The following is a 14,296-nucleotide window of genomic DNA, read 5'->3' as shown; positions in this document are numbered from 1 at the left end:
AATGCTGATGATGAAATAATGATCGCGACTAGGGCACCCTCTGGACGGCGGAAACCACCCACGCCTCGTCTCCCGGTCCCCCTCTTATCGCCGTGGTCTTCCCTTGCACACGTCCTCGTTGAGCCTCACGAGGCGACCTTCTCGTAATGCAAGTAATTATCAGGTACAACAAACTGGAACAGAAACTTTTATTAACCCTCCGTGCCATAACTTGAGTTGCTAGATCCGCCTGATCCGTTAGTAATACCATCTTTGCTTCCAAGACCGTCTTAAGTGGAAAATAGAAACGTAGTATCACCACCGCGTGGTTCGTTCGAGCCTTTGAAACAGAGCGTAAGAGTAGTATATTATCATAGCAGAACATGTGTAGACGTCAACAACCCCCCATCCCCACCCCCCTGAGAGCCAAGAATATGGCTAGGCCATCGAACTCCCATCATAAAATTTAGCTCTAAGTTCATAGCTAAGTTCCTTAGATACTAACTTCCCAGGGAGACTGCTGGCAGGCCTGAGTTGGAATCGAGAAGTACGAAGGTATGCAACACGTAGAACAAGTAGGCACCTAAGGTAGTTGCGGGAAATATCTGCGCGACGGCATATCGCGCCGTATTATTCGGTATCGGTTAAACCAACTGACATTTGCAATCTAAGCCTTGCTAGATACCTAGGTATATGCCGGCTAGCCCATGAGCTTGTGCTGTAGCCAATACATACCCACAATGTCGCCCGTCCCGTAAATTTCCCGCCTGTTATTGACCCTGGCGGCACGTCTATTATCTCCGTGTCTAAGACACTTGGGATCATGGTTGGCTTGATTCCTGTGGGGCCGGAGACTATGCCTCTATGTCTAGCAATTAATAGTAGCAGGCAGAATCGTTCACTCTTAATGATGATATTATCCTAGCTAGGCTCCCTCTGCGTACCTTATCAAGCGACTTAGTTTCTTGCCTCGTCGCTTTAAGCCTTTTAAATCATCAAAGTATATAACTATACTGTCCAGGTATTTATCGGAGTGTCTGTGTCTCCAAAGGTGACAGCTTCAAACAGGTGCACTTTTATCAGAATCGAGTAACTGCGCGATGCGGGCAACGACAAGCTTTAACCAATCTAGATGACGTTTTAAGTGCCTGAGGCTCAAACAAATACCTACCCAACTGAATCTACCTAGGTAATAATAGTAGCTCTTATAGGCGTATTGTGATGGTGGACACGGAAACAGAACAGGGATCTCGGTATCCGCTCTGCGTTGGAACTATTACCTGCCGAATGTTACGAACGTGTAAAATAATGCTCTAGAGAAATCTATGCAGAGAGAATTGAACGAATTGGGAACTCGTCCCTTTTCTGCCTTGACCTGCGTGATGTAGAGACCACAATCTCGACCGCGTAGCGTCGTTTCTTTCGTGAATGTTAACCTTGTTGCTCGTCCTTCGCACAGCACCTGGAAGGGTTCAAGATAGCACGTGCCGTTCTCTCCTTACTAGCAGGTCGCCTGTGTTGAGCACATAGTACGTTGCGTAGAAGCCATATTCCGGGTGTACGCTGTCCAGTAAGGGGTGTTGGCATCTGCATTCGTCGTCAAGCATTACACATAGGTAATCGACAGCCAAAACCTAGGTGGCTAGCCCCTGGTATATAGGAGAGACAGGCAGGCTTTCAATTCACAGTGAGGAGAAGTCATCCCGGAGTACATTGAAACTTATTGCTTTTCTGTTCAATGGTCCTTCACGACCAGAAAGTTATGTCGCCGGAGTACAATCGTTGAATTTCTTCCGCTGACTGTGACTGCGTACTGAAACCCCCGAAGATAAGGGGAGTAGGCTTCCATAGACCGTCCCACCCTTGCCAACCAGGATCATCAAAAAACAACCACACTGAAGTTTTGGGGGTATTCACGCCTGATGACCGAGTTTAATGCAACCGACCTCTATCATGATCCCTTTCGCCTTTAACCCCTACTAGGATCCCTCCCGAGAAATGATTTTTATCGTAGTTCGATTATTGGTGCCAGCTGGGCGATCCCGAGTCCTGGGCTTACCCTATTTTCACATAGTTGCCTACCCCATAACTGTTAGTCCGCTGCGTCTCGGCGGTAGCCTCTGGAGGGGAACACGTACCAGGGAACTGGCCCTGTTTTCCATGACACTTGCCGACCCACCATTCGTTCTCATTCTGGGTCCTGCTGACAATTTCTATTACGTCTCCCGCCCTGAAACTGATGTCGCCCTCGGCTTGGGCCGAGTAATCGTATAGCGCAGTAGCTGTCTCTACCGTCGTCGCCCCGCTAAGTCGGGTCGGCTTTGGTTTCGGCGGAGGGGGCTTTGGCTTTGCTGCAGCAAGCGCCGCCAATCCCGGGGACTTAGGGCCAGTCAGCGGCGGCGACGCCGGCGATTTCAGAGAGGTTGCCGAGGCGGAATACGGTGGAGGTGGAGCCTCGACGACGTCCGATGGCGACGGCTGACCGTACTTTGCCGAAGCCAGACTTGGCGAGGATGGGGATGGGCCAGCAGTGAGCAAACCAGCAGGTTGGGGCCCGGCTTCGATGGCTGCAGGCTTGTTTCCGTACTTGGGCGGTTTTTTCTGGCCGCTGGTCTTAAACTTGACGATGCCGAGCTTCTCGGTTCGCTCTTGGACATCTGCTCGCTTCTTTATAAATGCCTCTTCCACGTCGAGCGTTAAGTCGAAGTATCCGATATCGCAATGTTGCATCCTCTCGTGCAGCGTGTAGAAAATGTTTAATTGCATGTAGTAGAAGGACTGGAACAGCGGCTGGATGAACTGGCGCTCGAGCACGAACAGCTTGGGCAATTCATCCTTCAGCAGATCGTTGAAGTAATTGAACTCCTGCGTAGCTTGCTCCACGTCGCTCTCTGCCTTCCATAGAGCTTTCTCGTCTTTAGCGCTCTTCTCCTTTTTGTCCTGTATTTTCTTGAGCGTCGTATTATGTCGGTCATAGTCGAGTTTCTTGTGCTCGCGCTTTGTCGCAGTCTTCCTGATGACCTTGAGTACGTCCAATAGTTCATTTGCCGGCCGGATGACTCGGGAATCGATCATCTCGAGCTCCGGTTTGAGGGATTCCTGTAGGTCCTTAACGACGGCCTCGTATTCCTCGCAGGCGTTGATGCCATCAGGGTTGCCTTCCACCACCAGCGAGTCTGGATCGGACATGCGACCGGATATGGGCTTGTAGATCTCGGTCATCGCTTTGCTGAACTCGATCTGGTGGTTGAGCATGCCGTTGATGGCGTCGAAATACTTCTTGCTTTCATCGTGAAGGTGCTTGGTCTCGGCCTCGAGCTCCTGAAAGCGTCGCTCGGCATCGATGAATACGGGATCTTTTGTGTTCTCTCCGATGTTGAATTTGGCCTTGAATTGTTGCGGCGCCTACGAATTGAAGATCTCTGGTTAGCTGTGGATGCGACCCTCCGTCGGGTTGGCATTGTACGATTTATTATCGGGTTGGGTGTGTTGTCGAGACTCACCCGGACGACACTCTTCTGGAAGCCTCGGAAGCTCATCGCTCTGGGGATTCAAAGCGATCTGATTGGTGATAAGAGGGTGGTGGAAGGTATCAATTCCAGCTTCGGCGGGTTGTGCTATTGGTCTTGTGCGCATACACTATAGATTCGCGGAGCAGGTCTGGAGGTGAAGAGAAGTGGTAAATTGTAGGTATGTATTGGGCTCCGGAGGGGGGAGCGCTGCTGAGGTAGACTTGGTCGCGGACCTGACTTGTGGACGCTCGGTTTTGCCCACTGACTGAGTGACTTGACGACGTCGTCCTCTGTGGCAGTGCTCGCCAGCTCGGCTTCGCGGAGAGTCTGCGTGACTCTGTGGCTAAGGCTTAGACGGGCTTACGTAGTAGGTGCTAGGATGGTACCATGCATGAAAGTTCGCCGTTGACGGCTCGACAACAAGCAAGGTAGACAGATGGGCGGCAGCCGGGGAAGAAATACCTACACCTGACCGGGATGGGTCAAGGTACTTGCCTGCCCGCCTTGCATGTGCAGGACAGGATTTGACGGGTCCACGCGTAGGTACCTCATCATCCCACAAAGAAGGTACCCCGAATCTATATAGATGAGGTACCTACCAAGAGGCAACCTTAGTTATCTACCTCCTAGGTAAGTACCTGTCTAGCGTCAACACATTCCAGTCTGCCTACGGTACCTATCTACCTTAGATACCGACACGGAATAACGTAGAAGACAAACTTTAGGTACCTAAGGCCATTGCCTGTGCTAGTACACGTAGTAGTCCCCCTCATTACGAGACGAGAATCGGTGTATTCAGGAAATGCGAACTCCGTTTTATGATTAATGAATTATGGTACTTAGGGTTTGTCCCATGTGCTAGCCGCTAAGTCCGCACTTGCCGTGTTCCCGATAATTCTGCTGCCAAGGGGCGAAGGCAGCAAGGGTCGCTAATGTTGGTTGCCATGCAGCAAGTACATATGTACCCAATCTAGAGAGGAGGAATCAGGTCGGCGGCCTCCATGTCCAACGTCACCAAGTCCATACCTACTCATACATACCAGTGCTTAATATGCCCTGGCTATTTGGGTGGTCTCCCGTTACCTACCTCATACAATATGTGTATGTATACGCAAGTGAGTGCCTAGGTAGGTACATAGAAGAAACAGAGAGAGAGAACTCGCACTTATCCGTCGTAACCGTATTGGCAATTCCAATGTCCTTAGCAAAGGGCAAGAGTGTGACATCGGCACATGGATCTCGATGCCTCCCCCATATGGAACCCGATTAGGTTAGACAGGTACCTAACCCACGTAGATTGCCCGCAATTTTGGCGTATCATAGATAACCCGATCCGATATCACCGAGCCTAGGTCCCAGGCACGCCGTTGACCGAGCTTTAGATCGGACCTTTTTTTCCCTTTCATAGTCATTTCGCTCCATTTCGCCGTGGGACCTCAACTTCTCCATATCCACCGACCCCTCCTTCCAGTTCTCTGCTTCTTCTTTCTCCTCGCTTACTTTTTGTAACTCGTAGCCTTTTAATACCATCCCGCCGCCATCATGGCAAACGTAGCGTCTTCGGCGCTGAGACAGGCTTCGCGCCTTGGTCTCAAGCAGACATTCACATCGACTCCGCTACGGAGCATCCCTTCCCGATCAAGGGCCGCCGCCGCCGCCGCCGCCGCCACAGCCGCCGCGCAAGCACCACGGCGTGGCTACGTGTCGGAGACAAAACGAGATAATGCCCAAGTTAACGTCGAGACTGCGATTCGATTAGATAAGAAGAACTTCTTGAATGAGAAGGGCGAGCTTATCGTGCCGGCACCCGGCACGCCAGCGAACGCTACCATCAGCCCGATGGCCGAAGTGCTCAAGGAGGCCACACTCCTCGACGAGGGCCAGCGTCCCATATATCTCGATATGCAAGCGACGACACCCGTAGACCCCCGAGTTTTGGATGCCATGCTCCCATTCTTCGTCAACGTTTACGGCAATCCCCATTCACGAACGCACGCATACGGGTGGGAAAGTGAAAAGGCCGTAGAGGAGGCGCGCGAGCATGTCGCAAATCTCATCGGCGCGGATGCCAAGGAGATTATTTTCACCAGCGGCGCAACCGAGAGCAACAACATGAGCATCAAGGGCGTCGCTAGGTTTTTCGGACGGTCGGGCAAGAAGAAGCACATCGTGACTAGCCAGACCGAACACAAGTGTGTTCTCGACAGTTGTCGACATCTCCAAGACGAAGGCTATGAGGTCACTTACCTCCCAGTCCAGACCAATGGTTTGATAAACCTGCAAGAGCTAGAGGCTGCAATCCGCCCGGATACGGTCATCGTCAGCATCATGGCAGTGAATAACGAGATCGGCGTGATCCAGCCCTTGGCGGAAATCGGCAAACTATGCCGGGAGAAGAAAGTCTTCTTCCATACCGACGGCGCGCAAGCGGTGGGCAAAATCCCTCTGGATGTCAATGCGATGAACATCGACTTGATGTCTATCTCGTCGCACAAGATATACGGCCCGAAAGGTATCGGTGCTTGTTATGTGCGAAGGCGACCGCGAGTCAGGTTGGAGCCTATCATCAGCGGCGGAGGCCAGGAACGAGGCCTGCGTAGTGGCACTCTTGCGCCACCCTTGGTGGCGGGATTTGGCGAAGCTTGTCGCATCGCCAAGGAGGAGTTGAAAGTAAGTGGATATTCGCCTTTGTTCGTCCCATCGACCTCCCGGAAGCATCTGATGAGTCGCTCAAACATGCATGGCTTTCTGAATTCCCTGACCGGAATCACCCTGTCGAGACACAGCACACGCGTCTGATTCACCTCAAATTCGCCCCTATGCTCGTAGAATCTCTCGTGAACGTATCCAAAGCTAATACCTTTGTCTTTAGTACGACTCCAAACGCATCAAGTCGCTATCCGACAGATTACTAAAGGGACTTCTAGCTATGGAACACACGACCCAAAACGGAGACCCCAACCACTTCTATCCCGGATGTGTCAATGTCTCCTTCGCTTACGTGGAAGGCGAGTCACTGCTTATGGCATTGAAAGATATCGCGCTGTCCTCTGGCAGTGCTTGCACTTCGGCTTCGTTGGAGCCAAGTTACGTATTAAGAGCTCTAGGAAACAGCGACGAGAGCGCGCATAGCAGTATCAGATTCGGAATTGGGCGGTTTACCACGGAGCAAGAAATCGACTACGTGCTGAAGGCGGTCCGAGAACGAGTCACGTTCCTCCGTGAACTGAGTCCCCTATGGGAACTCGTACAAGAAGGCATCGACTTAAACACAATCCAATGGACTCAGCACTGATGTCACCGGCCTTATCGGTTCTCGTTTTTCATTTCTCATGTTCATCGTCTATTCTGGCATCCGCGGGAGGACTATTATTAGTATTATATGGATGCCGCACTCTAGTAAACGGGATACGGCTCACGACCATGCCAAATTAGGGTCACAGTTGCACTTTAGGTGTCAGGACGGCGTCGTTTGTCCGGCCGCTCGTTAGGGCCTGTATGCAGCTCCGGAATTGCTACAGCAGACACTGTTCTATTTGAGAGAGGCTATCAGCAAAACCCGGAATTGATTGACCGCGCGTCTCTTTTTATTAATGGCATGATGAATTTACGAGCATTCAGAAACCGTCCCTCGTCGCGGGACCGGCCTGTTCTGATGTTCCTGTGGCAAAGCACATGAACTAACCTACATGTAGGTAGGGCCGGCTAGACAGGACGATCTGATCCAGATTTGTGAGGGAAGAAGGGCCGGTAATAACGCAAAACATCCCACGTAGCTAGAGCCATGCGCCGCAATTGGGCATTGCCGTGAATGGGTCGAACTGCATCGTCTGAAGCGGAGCGTCTCCTCCTTCGATAGGGCTCGTCGCCATGAGCGAAGTGCGTCATCACAATAGCAAGCAGAACCCCGCACGCGGCCCGGAAGCGATGACATCAATCAAAGGAACCAGCGCCACAACTGGTGACATCACGCTTTCCTAAAAGCGTAGTTGCGATCCACACTTGTTTCTGGGGGATTATTCGCCGACGCCACACGCCACTTACATCGAGTGCGTCTGGGTAGCCGATGCGAGGGAAGCAGAGACAATAAGGGGCAGGTATGCATCATCGTCGTCATGGGAGCCTCAGGACATCGATATGATTTGCCAACACGTCAACATCAGTCTGAAGTTGCGAACTGTGCGAATTCGCCCGTGTGCCCTTGAATATAAATAGCCCTAAATCATCCGCCATTCTCTCACCCGTTCAACTGTCTTTACAAGCTCCGGGACCGGTTCAACAACTCCGTAACCACTCGCGTCTTACACTCGAAGAAACCTCGAAAGATCGGTACGATTGTGTGCGTAACTGGTACAAGATGTCCAACGACAATACCTCTTCTCTCAAGTCGGCCGTGGACTACGCTGCCGGAACTGTCCAAAATGCATTCGGTAGCGCTACCGGCGATGTGTCTCGTCAGGTACACACCCCGCCCACTCTTGCTACAGGAAACAAGCGTATCCGTATCGTGACTGACCGGGAACCTTAACAGGCCGAAGGACAAGCCAAGCAGAAAAAGGGGGATGCCGAGTACGATGCGTCACAGGCTACGGCGAAGCTTCCCGGCGCCACGGTTTCGTCGTCTGGCGCCATCACCAAGGATGACCCGAATCGAGCCTCCGGCGCCTATGATCAAACCGTCGGTTCGGCCAAGGAATTTGTCGGCGGGCTCACAGGCTCTGAGGTAATGAGAATATCTAGCCAGCCCGTGAGGTGGGTGTTAGACAATGCTAACATTTGGCCCTCGCAGTCGTTGAAAGCAGCTGGCCGTCAGCAGAATCGAGAAGGTCAGCAGAAAGAAGCAAAAGGGCAGGTGAACGATTATGTGGGCGGTATCTCTGACCGCATCACCGGCACCATCGGAGGGGCGGTAGCCAGCATTACCGGCAACCAGGCTGCCCAGGCAGATTATCAGAAGCAGCACGATGCCGGTAAAACAAGTCAACGCGGTGCCGAAGCGGATATAGTGAAGAAGGCAGATTCCGAGGCTGCTGCCTCGCAGGAATCGCGGGGATCTCACTGAGTTGACGCACCGAGCCACGCTGTTTCCGGCGGAGAGGAGGAGAAGCGATGCCCATGTAGATTTGAGTCAGGCCGGGTGACGGAAAGGTTCTGGGCCGACATGAAGAGTGAAAGTGTTCGAGACAGACTGCGCACCTCTCTCCCCATGGGAACATGACGTGCCCCCGTTGAATAAAGGGGGCAGGGGGAGGGGGGGGGGGGGGTCATTGGCCGCAATTTCAACAGAGGGGCGTAAGCTACACTAGGGGCGTCAGCTTGTGAGCAAATAGGAATCTATATCGTAGTGCCGGGAGCCTTACCATTCTACAGTTCTGTGTATGTAGGTCTCAGGTGGCGAGTTTCTCCAACCGTGCGTGCCCTCTCAAGCTATCGTAAGATTATCGTGCATACTTACCTACTCTAAACTCGGCCTTAGTTGACGCTCTAGGGCATGTGGTTCTCCGGACTGGAGGCTATGGTGCCCGCCCCGACCAAGGCGCAGCGTTCATATAGTGGCGCCAGACCGTGATGCTGGACTAGTCCTTCACACACTGCCCAGGCGGTAGGTTGTTGTCTGTACCCTGTCGACGTCTCCACGACATTGACTACAGGCTCACGACCAAGTTAAGCTTACCTCGACCCGCTTATCACAGGAGTGGACTCCCACGCCTTTTCTATAGACGCCCATTATATGATATACCTGCCGGGGCGGTAGGTTATCCATATGTAATACCTCATAGTTGGTATCTAGAGCGCTGTGGCTGAGCTGCGCAGGCGTATGGCAAGTAGATGTGTAGGAGACACCCCGTGCGAGGCTAAGAGCCGCGAAGGGAAAGGGGGTAACTGAAACCAAGAGGGCGGTTTCGTGCTTAGGCATCTTATCGTCTTATATAAGAAGAAATGTGTTCGCGACAGAGTCCTCCCAGTGGTGGTTAAACGATGGTCATACACACCAGATATGAGGTACCTACCTATCTATCCGCTTACATGCCCACCTACGTACCCGTAGGTAGGGCAGATAGGAGGTAGGTATGCAGGCACTTGACTCAACTTGCTAGAACCGTAGAACCTCCCTACCTCTGGGTACCTTAGGTACTTACCTACCTATCCGTTATACAGGTACCAGGTAGGTAGAGGTAGTTGTGGGTGGGACAATCGGAAAATGAGCCCAATAGCCGCATGCGGTCCCACTGGAACCTACCTGGTCAGGTACTTCCATTAGGGCTAGTGCAACCTTATTTACCTGGTAAGATACCTAGGTGTACCTACCTGCCTCTGTACTGAGGCACCATACCGACCATACCGACCGTGTCTACCGTACCCACTAATATACCTTAAGTACCTACTACGTACAATGCCTGAGATAGATGTATCTAAAGGTGGTAAGGCAAGGAGGATACCTACCTAGGTAGGTAGGTAGGCAGAGTCCCCCATAGAGAGTATACGGGTACCTGCCTGATATAGGTACCTGCCAGGTTTCTGCGCTAGAGGCACGTCCTGCCTGGGAGGTCAAGAGCAATTCAACCCAGGCACATTCAGTGTGCCTAAGGTACCTTACCCTAGTATGGGTGCTGGGTGGATCCGCCCTGGCTCACAATGCACGACAGAGGGCGCGGTACCTTAGACATGTACCTAGCTGGGGGCCGGGATATGTGGATTGTACCTTACAGGTACCTGAAACCTGCCTGCGCAAGCCATCTGGGTGTAGGTATCGGCGTGCCATGCCGCTTTCCCCCCCCTCTCCCCGCGCTTCGAAATACCTGCCCGGTACCGGATGCGCAGGTGTGGGGTAGGCAGGTACTTGCAGGTACTTGCCAGGCTCTGTGTTCTCTTGTCCGTCCCGTCTCTCCTCGGCCCCCAAAACCCTCTCCCAACCTCAATTCAGAATAGAGCCGCAGGCCACAACCTGTTCATACCAGGCTCCAAGGTCTCGGGGCTGACCTCAACCGTGGGAGCAGCCTATTTCCTCATGCACGACCAGCCTAGTCCTGTGCCAACCAGCGGCCCCCAACCTTCATTTTTTCCAGATGTTCCCGTCAGGCCCTTCGTCAAGGACGCCAACCGGAGCAGGGGGGGTGTGGTCCGCCGCCAGCCCTATCGCTATTGCGTCTGCGCTTCCCGTTCGTTCTAGCATGCGCGGGCCTGCGGTGTACCCATACTCGCTGCGACTCGCTGCGTTGCTACCGTTTCCTCCTGTCATCTGCCCCGTGTGGGTTCCATGACCATCAGGCCTTCGGTGAGGGCTTCCAGATCTGGTCTTAGGTGCTCGTTTCGGGCCATGTATCGCCCGCCTGTCCGTATGAGCCATTACGGGAATGTCGTAGGTACTGAGTCATCTCCTAGCGGCTCAACCTCTACGTAGGCGAGTTGGGCCGCAGGTTGGGACGGTATCCGTCGCTGCTACTGAGAGTAACGTGCCTGTGGGGACTCGCGCGCCCTGGCGCCGAGGTATCGTCGAGGTGTCTGCCTCCCCTCGCACCGCCGTACGGCCTGGTGATGGAGCGATGGGCAACTTAGGCCCGTCTTTAGGGCCCCGAGGGCGTAGGGATCTGGCCGTGGGGTTTTCCTCTCGCTCTATCCTGCCTCCTGCTGCGAGCCGCCTTATGTCGCCCAGCGTAGCCGTGCGAAGTATGCCCTAAGGCTCACCGAAGGCGCCCTCTGCCCGCGCCCCGACGCGTGGCCGTTCCTAGGCCCATGAGCTGCAGCCCTGATAGTGGAGAACTATGCAGGAATGTGGTGTAGGCGTATGAGGTTTATGATGGGTACGACTACCTGGCTATTGTCTTGGGTCGTCGGTCTAGTGACTCCGTGGATGTGGGATGACACCCGCTCTACCTTGTCTGGGACAACGTTTACCGTCTACCAGGCAGCACCAACCGCCGCCTCGAATTCGATGGGCTACATAATATCGGCGGCCCTACGCCCGGGCGTCCTTGTAGCTTAATCTCGAAGGATTCTGCAGGTGATGTTCAAAAATCCCTGCCGGAGATCGACTTGACTGTTACTGCGAACCAAGACAAACTTATCGGAGCCACTCGAGAACCTCTCGAGGAATCGACTTAGGGGCCAATCTCTATGCGATATCCCCCCCCCTCTTCTCTCCCAGGATCCGACTTCATAGCCCACTTACATCAACGTCCACCTGGGAGTACGGGTCATCTAGAGGCCTGGCTGCCCCATCAAGACCGCTACGTTGACTTATACACTACCCCGTGAGCAGCATCCTAGACCCCTCCCCCGAAAAATTCGGCGTCCTCCATCCTAGGAGCCGCAGGCGCTCAGGAGATCGGCTCACTCTATCGGCAGTCTCCCTGTAGTTTCAGGTATTCAAGTGACACCAGCCTTCCCATCGATTCTCGACCACTCAGAGCGCAAACCCCAGGGGTTGACTCACCCAGCGAACTCGGTTCTAATAGATTGAAGTATTCTCCCTTGTAGCCGTTGCCACTGCGAGACTTTGAACACCATACTGGTGGATTTAAGCAATTCTTTTTGGCCCAGCGTGACCCCGTCGTCACCGTCCTCAGTCTTAAGATTTAACCACCCGTCAACTCGCGGACCGTCTCGACCATGGGCAGGAGAACAACGACTTCGATGATGCGAATCGCAATCGCAGGCGCAGGGGGCTTTGCCTCCATCTTAGCCCGAGAGCTCTCGCAGAGCGCCTACGCCATGCTTGTACTATCGAGAAGGGTGAGGAGATCATGAGACTGGCACCGTCTTAAAACCAACTAATTATTCGACAGGAACACCCGGAACTTGAAGCCGAGTGTGACTGCCAAGTGGTCGTGGTCGACTACCAAAACCTTGAAAACCTTCGGTTCACTCTCCAGGGCGTCGACCTCGTGATATCAACGATTTCCGGTGCAGAGCAACTCAACCTGATCGATGCTGCCCGGCGAGCTCGCGTACGCTGCTTCGTGCCTTCGGAATTCGAAGGTCCAATCGACCGTAGACCGGCGGCAGGGAGTGATCCATTCGATAACGGCTCCTTGGCGGCCCTACAACAGCTTCGACACTGGTCCCAATCAAGGCAGCATCCGATGAAGTACACCGTTTTCACATGCGGCGTCTTCTACGAACGGTTCGCCCCCGGCGGTCTGAAATCATACGGCATGGGCTCCCGCATTCGAATCCGTGACCAAGGAGATTACCTGGTGAACATAGAAAGCGCGATGGCTGAGATCCCAGAGGCGAACTCCCAGGGCCGCCCAGTGCACGTGGCGATGACTTCTGCGTTCGACGTAGCGCGATTCGTCGCCGCCGCTCTCGAACTGGGGATCGATACGTGGCCACGAGAGTTTAAAATGCGCGGTGCCCGCTTGACGACTCAGGCAATTCAGGAAATGTGCAGCGAGGTTAGAGGAGGTGAGTTACGTGGCCTTGTCCTCCCGACACGTCGTTTTCTAATCCACCTTAGTCCCCTTCAGCGTAACTACGAGGCCGTACGACGAAATCCTTCAATGGCTCCGCTACTACGAGCAGAATCGGGACGAAGCCAACTTAATCTCGATGCAACACCTTCTACAGACCGCCGACGGCCGCTACAGTTTCAGAGAAACGAACCTGAACGAGTTGGTAGATGTTCAACCTGTGAGCTTTCGACAGTGGCTATACAGTGTTTGGGCCCCGGGGACGTTGTGATTCTGCTATTCTTTGCAGCCTTACCGGGACCCGTGTGTACACATTGGTTATTGTCTGCGCATCGGCGACGGCGATCCACGTCTGTGGACTACGCATCTGGCTGACTATTTTCTCGGGTTTCAAAGTGTCAGGTATAGCTGTCGACCTGACGGGGCTCTATCTCTTATTTGTCTCAATGTGGGTCTTTTTCTGATATGACACACTCCCAATGGTTATCCAGCATGGCGAAATCGAAAAGGAACTGGTTGTTCTATCATGTTTCTCAGTGTCTACCCGGCCATATTTTGGTCCCACTGTATGAGCAGCGAGGACTTATTTGCGCGTCGACTACTTGTCTGCTGGTCAGACATAGCAATCTAAATGCTTTTCTATTTCTATGGTAAAACCTACCAGGACTCTCCGTTATCCCGTGCTTCAAAGTTCAATGCAGCCACACACAGCCCTTCTTGTTAGGTGACGATGTAGGCGATCTAGGTTCCGCCTACGCCTCATTGGCGATCGTCTCACGAACATATATTAGTGACATACATGTGTGCGCGTATTACCGGCCATTCGCTAGCCACGCCGCCCCCTCTTCTATAAAAGTCGTAAAACTGGCCATAAAATTGATATCGGGCAACCGGGCCCGTTCCCCAAGACGGTGGAATCCCCCTTTGATGAAGGGCAGCGCCCCCATAACAGACCGACCCGCCCGACTCGGCTTGGGGCCCTTTCCCGCTGACCGCGGCGTGCCGAGACCCAACCTGCTAGATCGAATGGCTTCCCGGTTGAGAATCTTATCGTCAGGAGGGATTTATTTCGTCCCACCGATCAACTCAGTGGAACTCTGAACTCACAGGGGGTGGGTGAACCATGGGCGGGCGCTGCTGACGAGTAATATCGGGTCACTCTGGCCTATGTGCATGTAGTCCTATAGTCTCACATACATCATGCATGCGTATTTGCCTTATGAGGAGGCACGGCAGACAGGTTGCGTTCAAATCGGCCATGATCTGAATCGCCCCCTGCTGCAGCCTAGCCTGCTCGCCTTCTTTGGCCTCTTCTCAGCACCCAGCCGCAGGTAAGGTCCCCCCCCCTTTCTCCTTTCCCCTATTTCCCTTTCCCTTCCTGTGTAGATTCCC

General features: G+C 53.4%; 4 protein-coding genes across 4 annotated transcripts; 3 read left to right on the top strand and 1 right to left on the bottom strand.

Annotated features, from left to right (window-relative positions):
- Positions 1-1,803: 1,803 nt before the first annotated feature.
- GGS23DRAFT_238967 (BAR-domain-containing protein) lies at positions 1,804-4,034 on the bottom strand. Its single transcript, XM_051512140.1, has 3 exons — positions 3,483-4,034; positions 2,118-3,384; positions 1,804-2,057 (listed from the first exon to the last, which is right to left on the bottom strand). The coding sequence occupies exons 1-3, from the start codon at positions 3,516-3,518 to the stop codon at positions 2,035-2,037; spliced, it is 1,326 nt and encodes a 441-aa protein (XP_051368902.1). The 5' UTR covers positions 3,519-4,034; the 3' UTR covers positions 1,804-2,034.
- An 863-nt stretch (positions 4,035-4,897) lies between these two features.
- GGS23DRAFT_238899 (cysteine desulfurase) lies at positions 4,898-6,991 on the top strand. Its single transcript, XM_051512139.1, has 2 exons — positions 4,898-6,161; positions 6,364-6,991. The coding sequence occupies exons 1-2, from the start codon at positions 5,034-5,036 to the stop codon at positions 6,784-6,786; spliced, it is 1,551 nt and encodes a 516-aa protein (XP_051368901.1). The 5' UTR covers positions 4,898-5,033; the 3' UTR covers positions 6,787-6,991.
- An 857-nt stretch (positions 6,992-7,848) lies between these two features.
- Positions 7,849-8,553, top strand: GGS23DRAFT_599570 (uncharacterized protein; the record flags this gene model as incomplete). Its single annotated transcript, XM_051518948.1, has 3 exons — positions 7,849-7,950; positions 8,023-8,214; positions 8,281-8,553. The coding sequence occupies 3 exons, from the start codon at positions 7,849-7,851 to the stop codon at positions 8,551-8,553; spliced, it is 567 nt and encodes a 188-aa protein (XP_051368900.1).
- Positions 8,554-11,788: 3,235 nt separating this feature from the next.
- On the top strand, positions 11,789-13,272 carry GGS23DRAFT_238771 (NAD(P)-binding protein). Its single transcript, XM_051512136.1, has 3 exons — positions 11,789-12,224; positions 12,278-12,899; positions 12,952-13,272. The coding sequence occupies exons 1-3, from the start codon at positions 12,102-12,104 to the stop codon at positions 13,173-13,175; spliced, it is 969 nt and encodes a 322-aa protein (XP_051368899.1). The 5' UTR covers positions 11,789-12,101; the 3' UTR covers positions 13,176-13,272.
- Positions 13,273-14,296: the final 1,024 nt, after the last annotated feature.

Source organism: Durotheca rogersii, assembly GCF_024521655.1.
Source record: "Durotheca rogersii strain YMJ 92031201 chromosome Unknown GGS23scaffold_25, whole genome shotgun sequence".
NCBI classification, from domain to species: domain Eukaryota; kingdom Fungi; phylum Ascomycota; class Sordariomycetes; order Xylariales; family Xylariaceae; genus Durotheca; species Durotheca rogersii.
Note: the sequence above shows the minus strand (reverse complement) of the source record. Positions and strands in the feature narration are given on the sequence as shown.

Excerpts from the sequence above, each read along its gene's own strand:
- GGS23DRAFT_238899 (XM_051512139.1), top strand. The coding sequence starts at position 5,034 with ATGGCAAACGTAGCGTCTTCGGCGCTGAGACAGGCTTCGCGCCTTGGT. Across the intron at positions 6,162-6,363 it reads TCGCCAAGGAGGAGTTGAAA|TACGACTCCAAACGCATCAA; the intron begins GTAAGTGGATAT and ends CTTTGTCTTTAG.
- GGS23DRAFT_238967 (XM_051512140.1), bottom strand. The coding sequence starts at position 3,518 with ATGAGCTTCCGAGGCTTCCAGAAGAGTGTCGTCCGG. Across the intron at positions 3,385-3,482 it reads TCCAGAAGAGTGTCGTCCGG|GCGCCGCAACAATTCAAGGC; the intron begins GTGAGTCTCGAC and ends TTCAATTCGTAG. Across the intron at positions 2,058-2,117 it reads AAAACAGGGCCAGTTCCCTG|GCAACTATGTGAAAATAGGG; the intron begins GTACGTGTTCCC and ends GTTATGGGGTAG.
- GGS23DRAFT_238771 (XM_051512136.1), top strand. The coding sequence starts at position 12,102 with ATGGGCAGGAGAACAACGACTTCGATGATGCGAATCGCAATCGCAGGC. Across the intron at positions 12,225-12,277 it reads TGCTTGTACTATCGAGAAGG|GAACACCCGGAACTTGAAGC; the intron begins GTGAGGAGATCA and ends ATTATTCGACAG. Across the intron at positions 12,900-12,951 it reads GTGCAGCGAGGTTAGAGGAG|TCCCCTTCAGCGTAACTACG; the intron begins GTGAGTTACGTG and ends AATCCACCTTAG.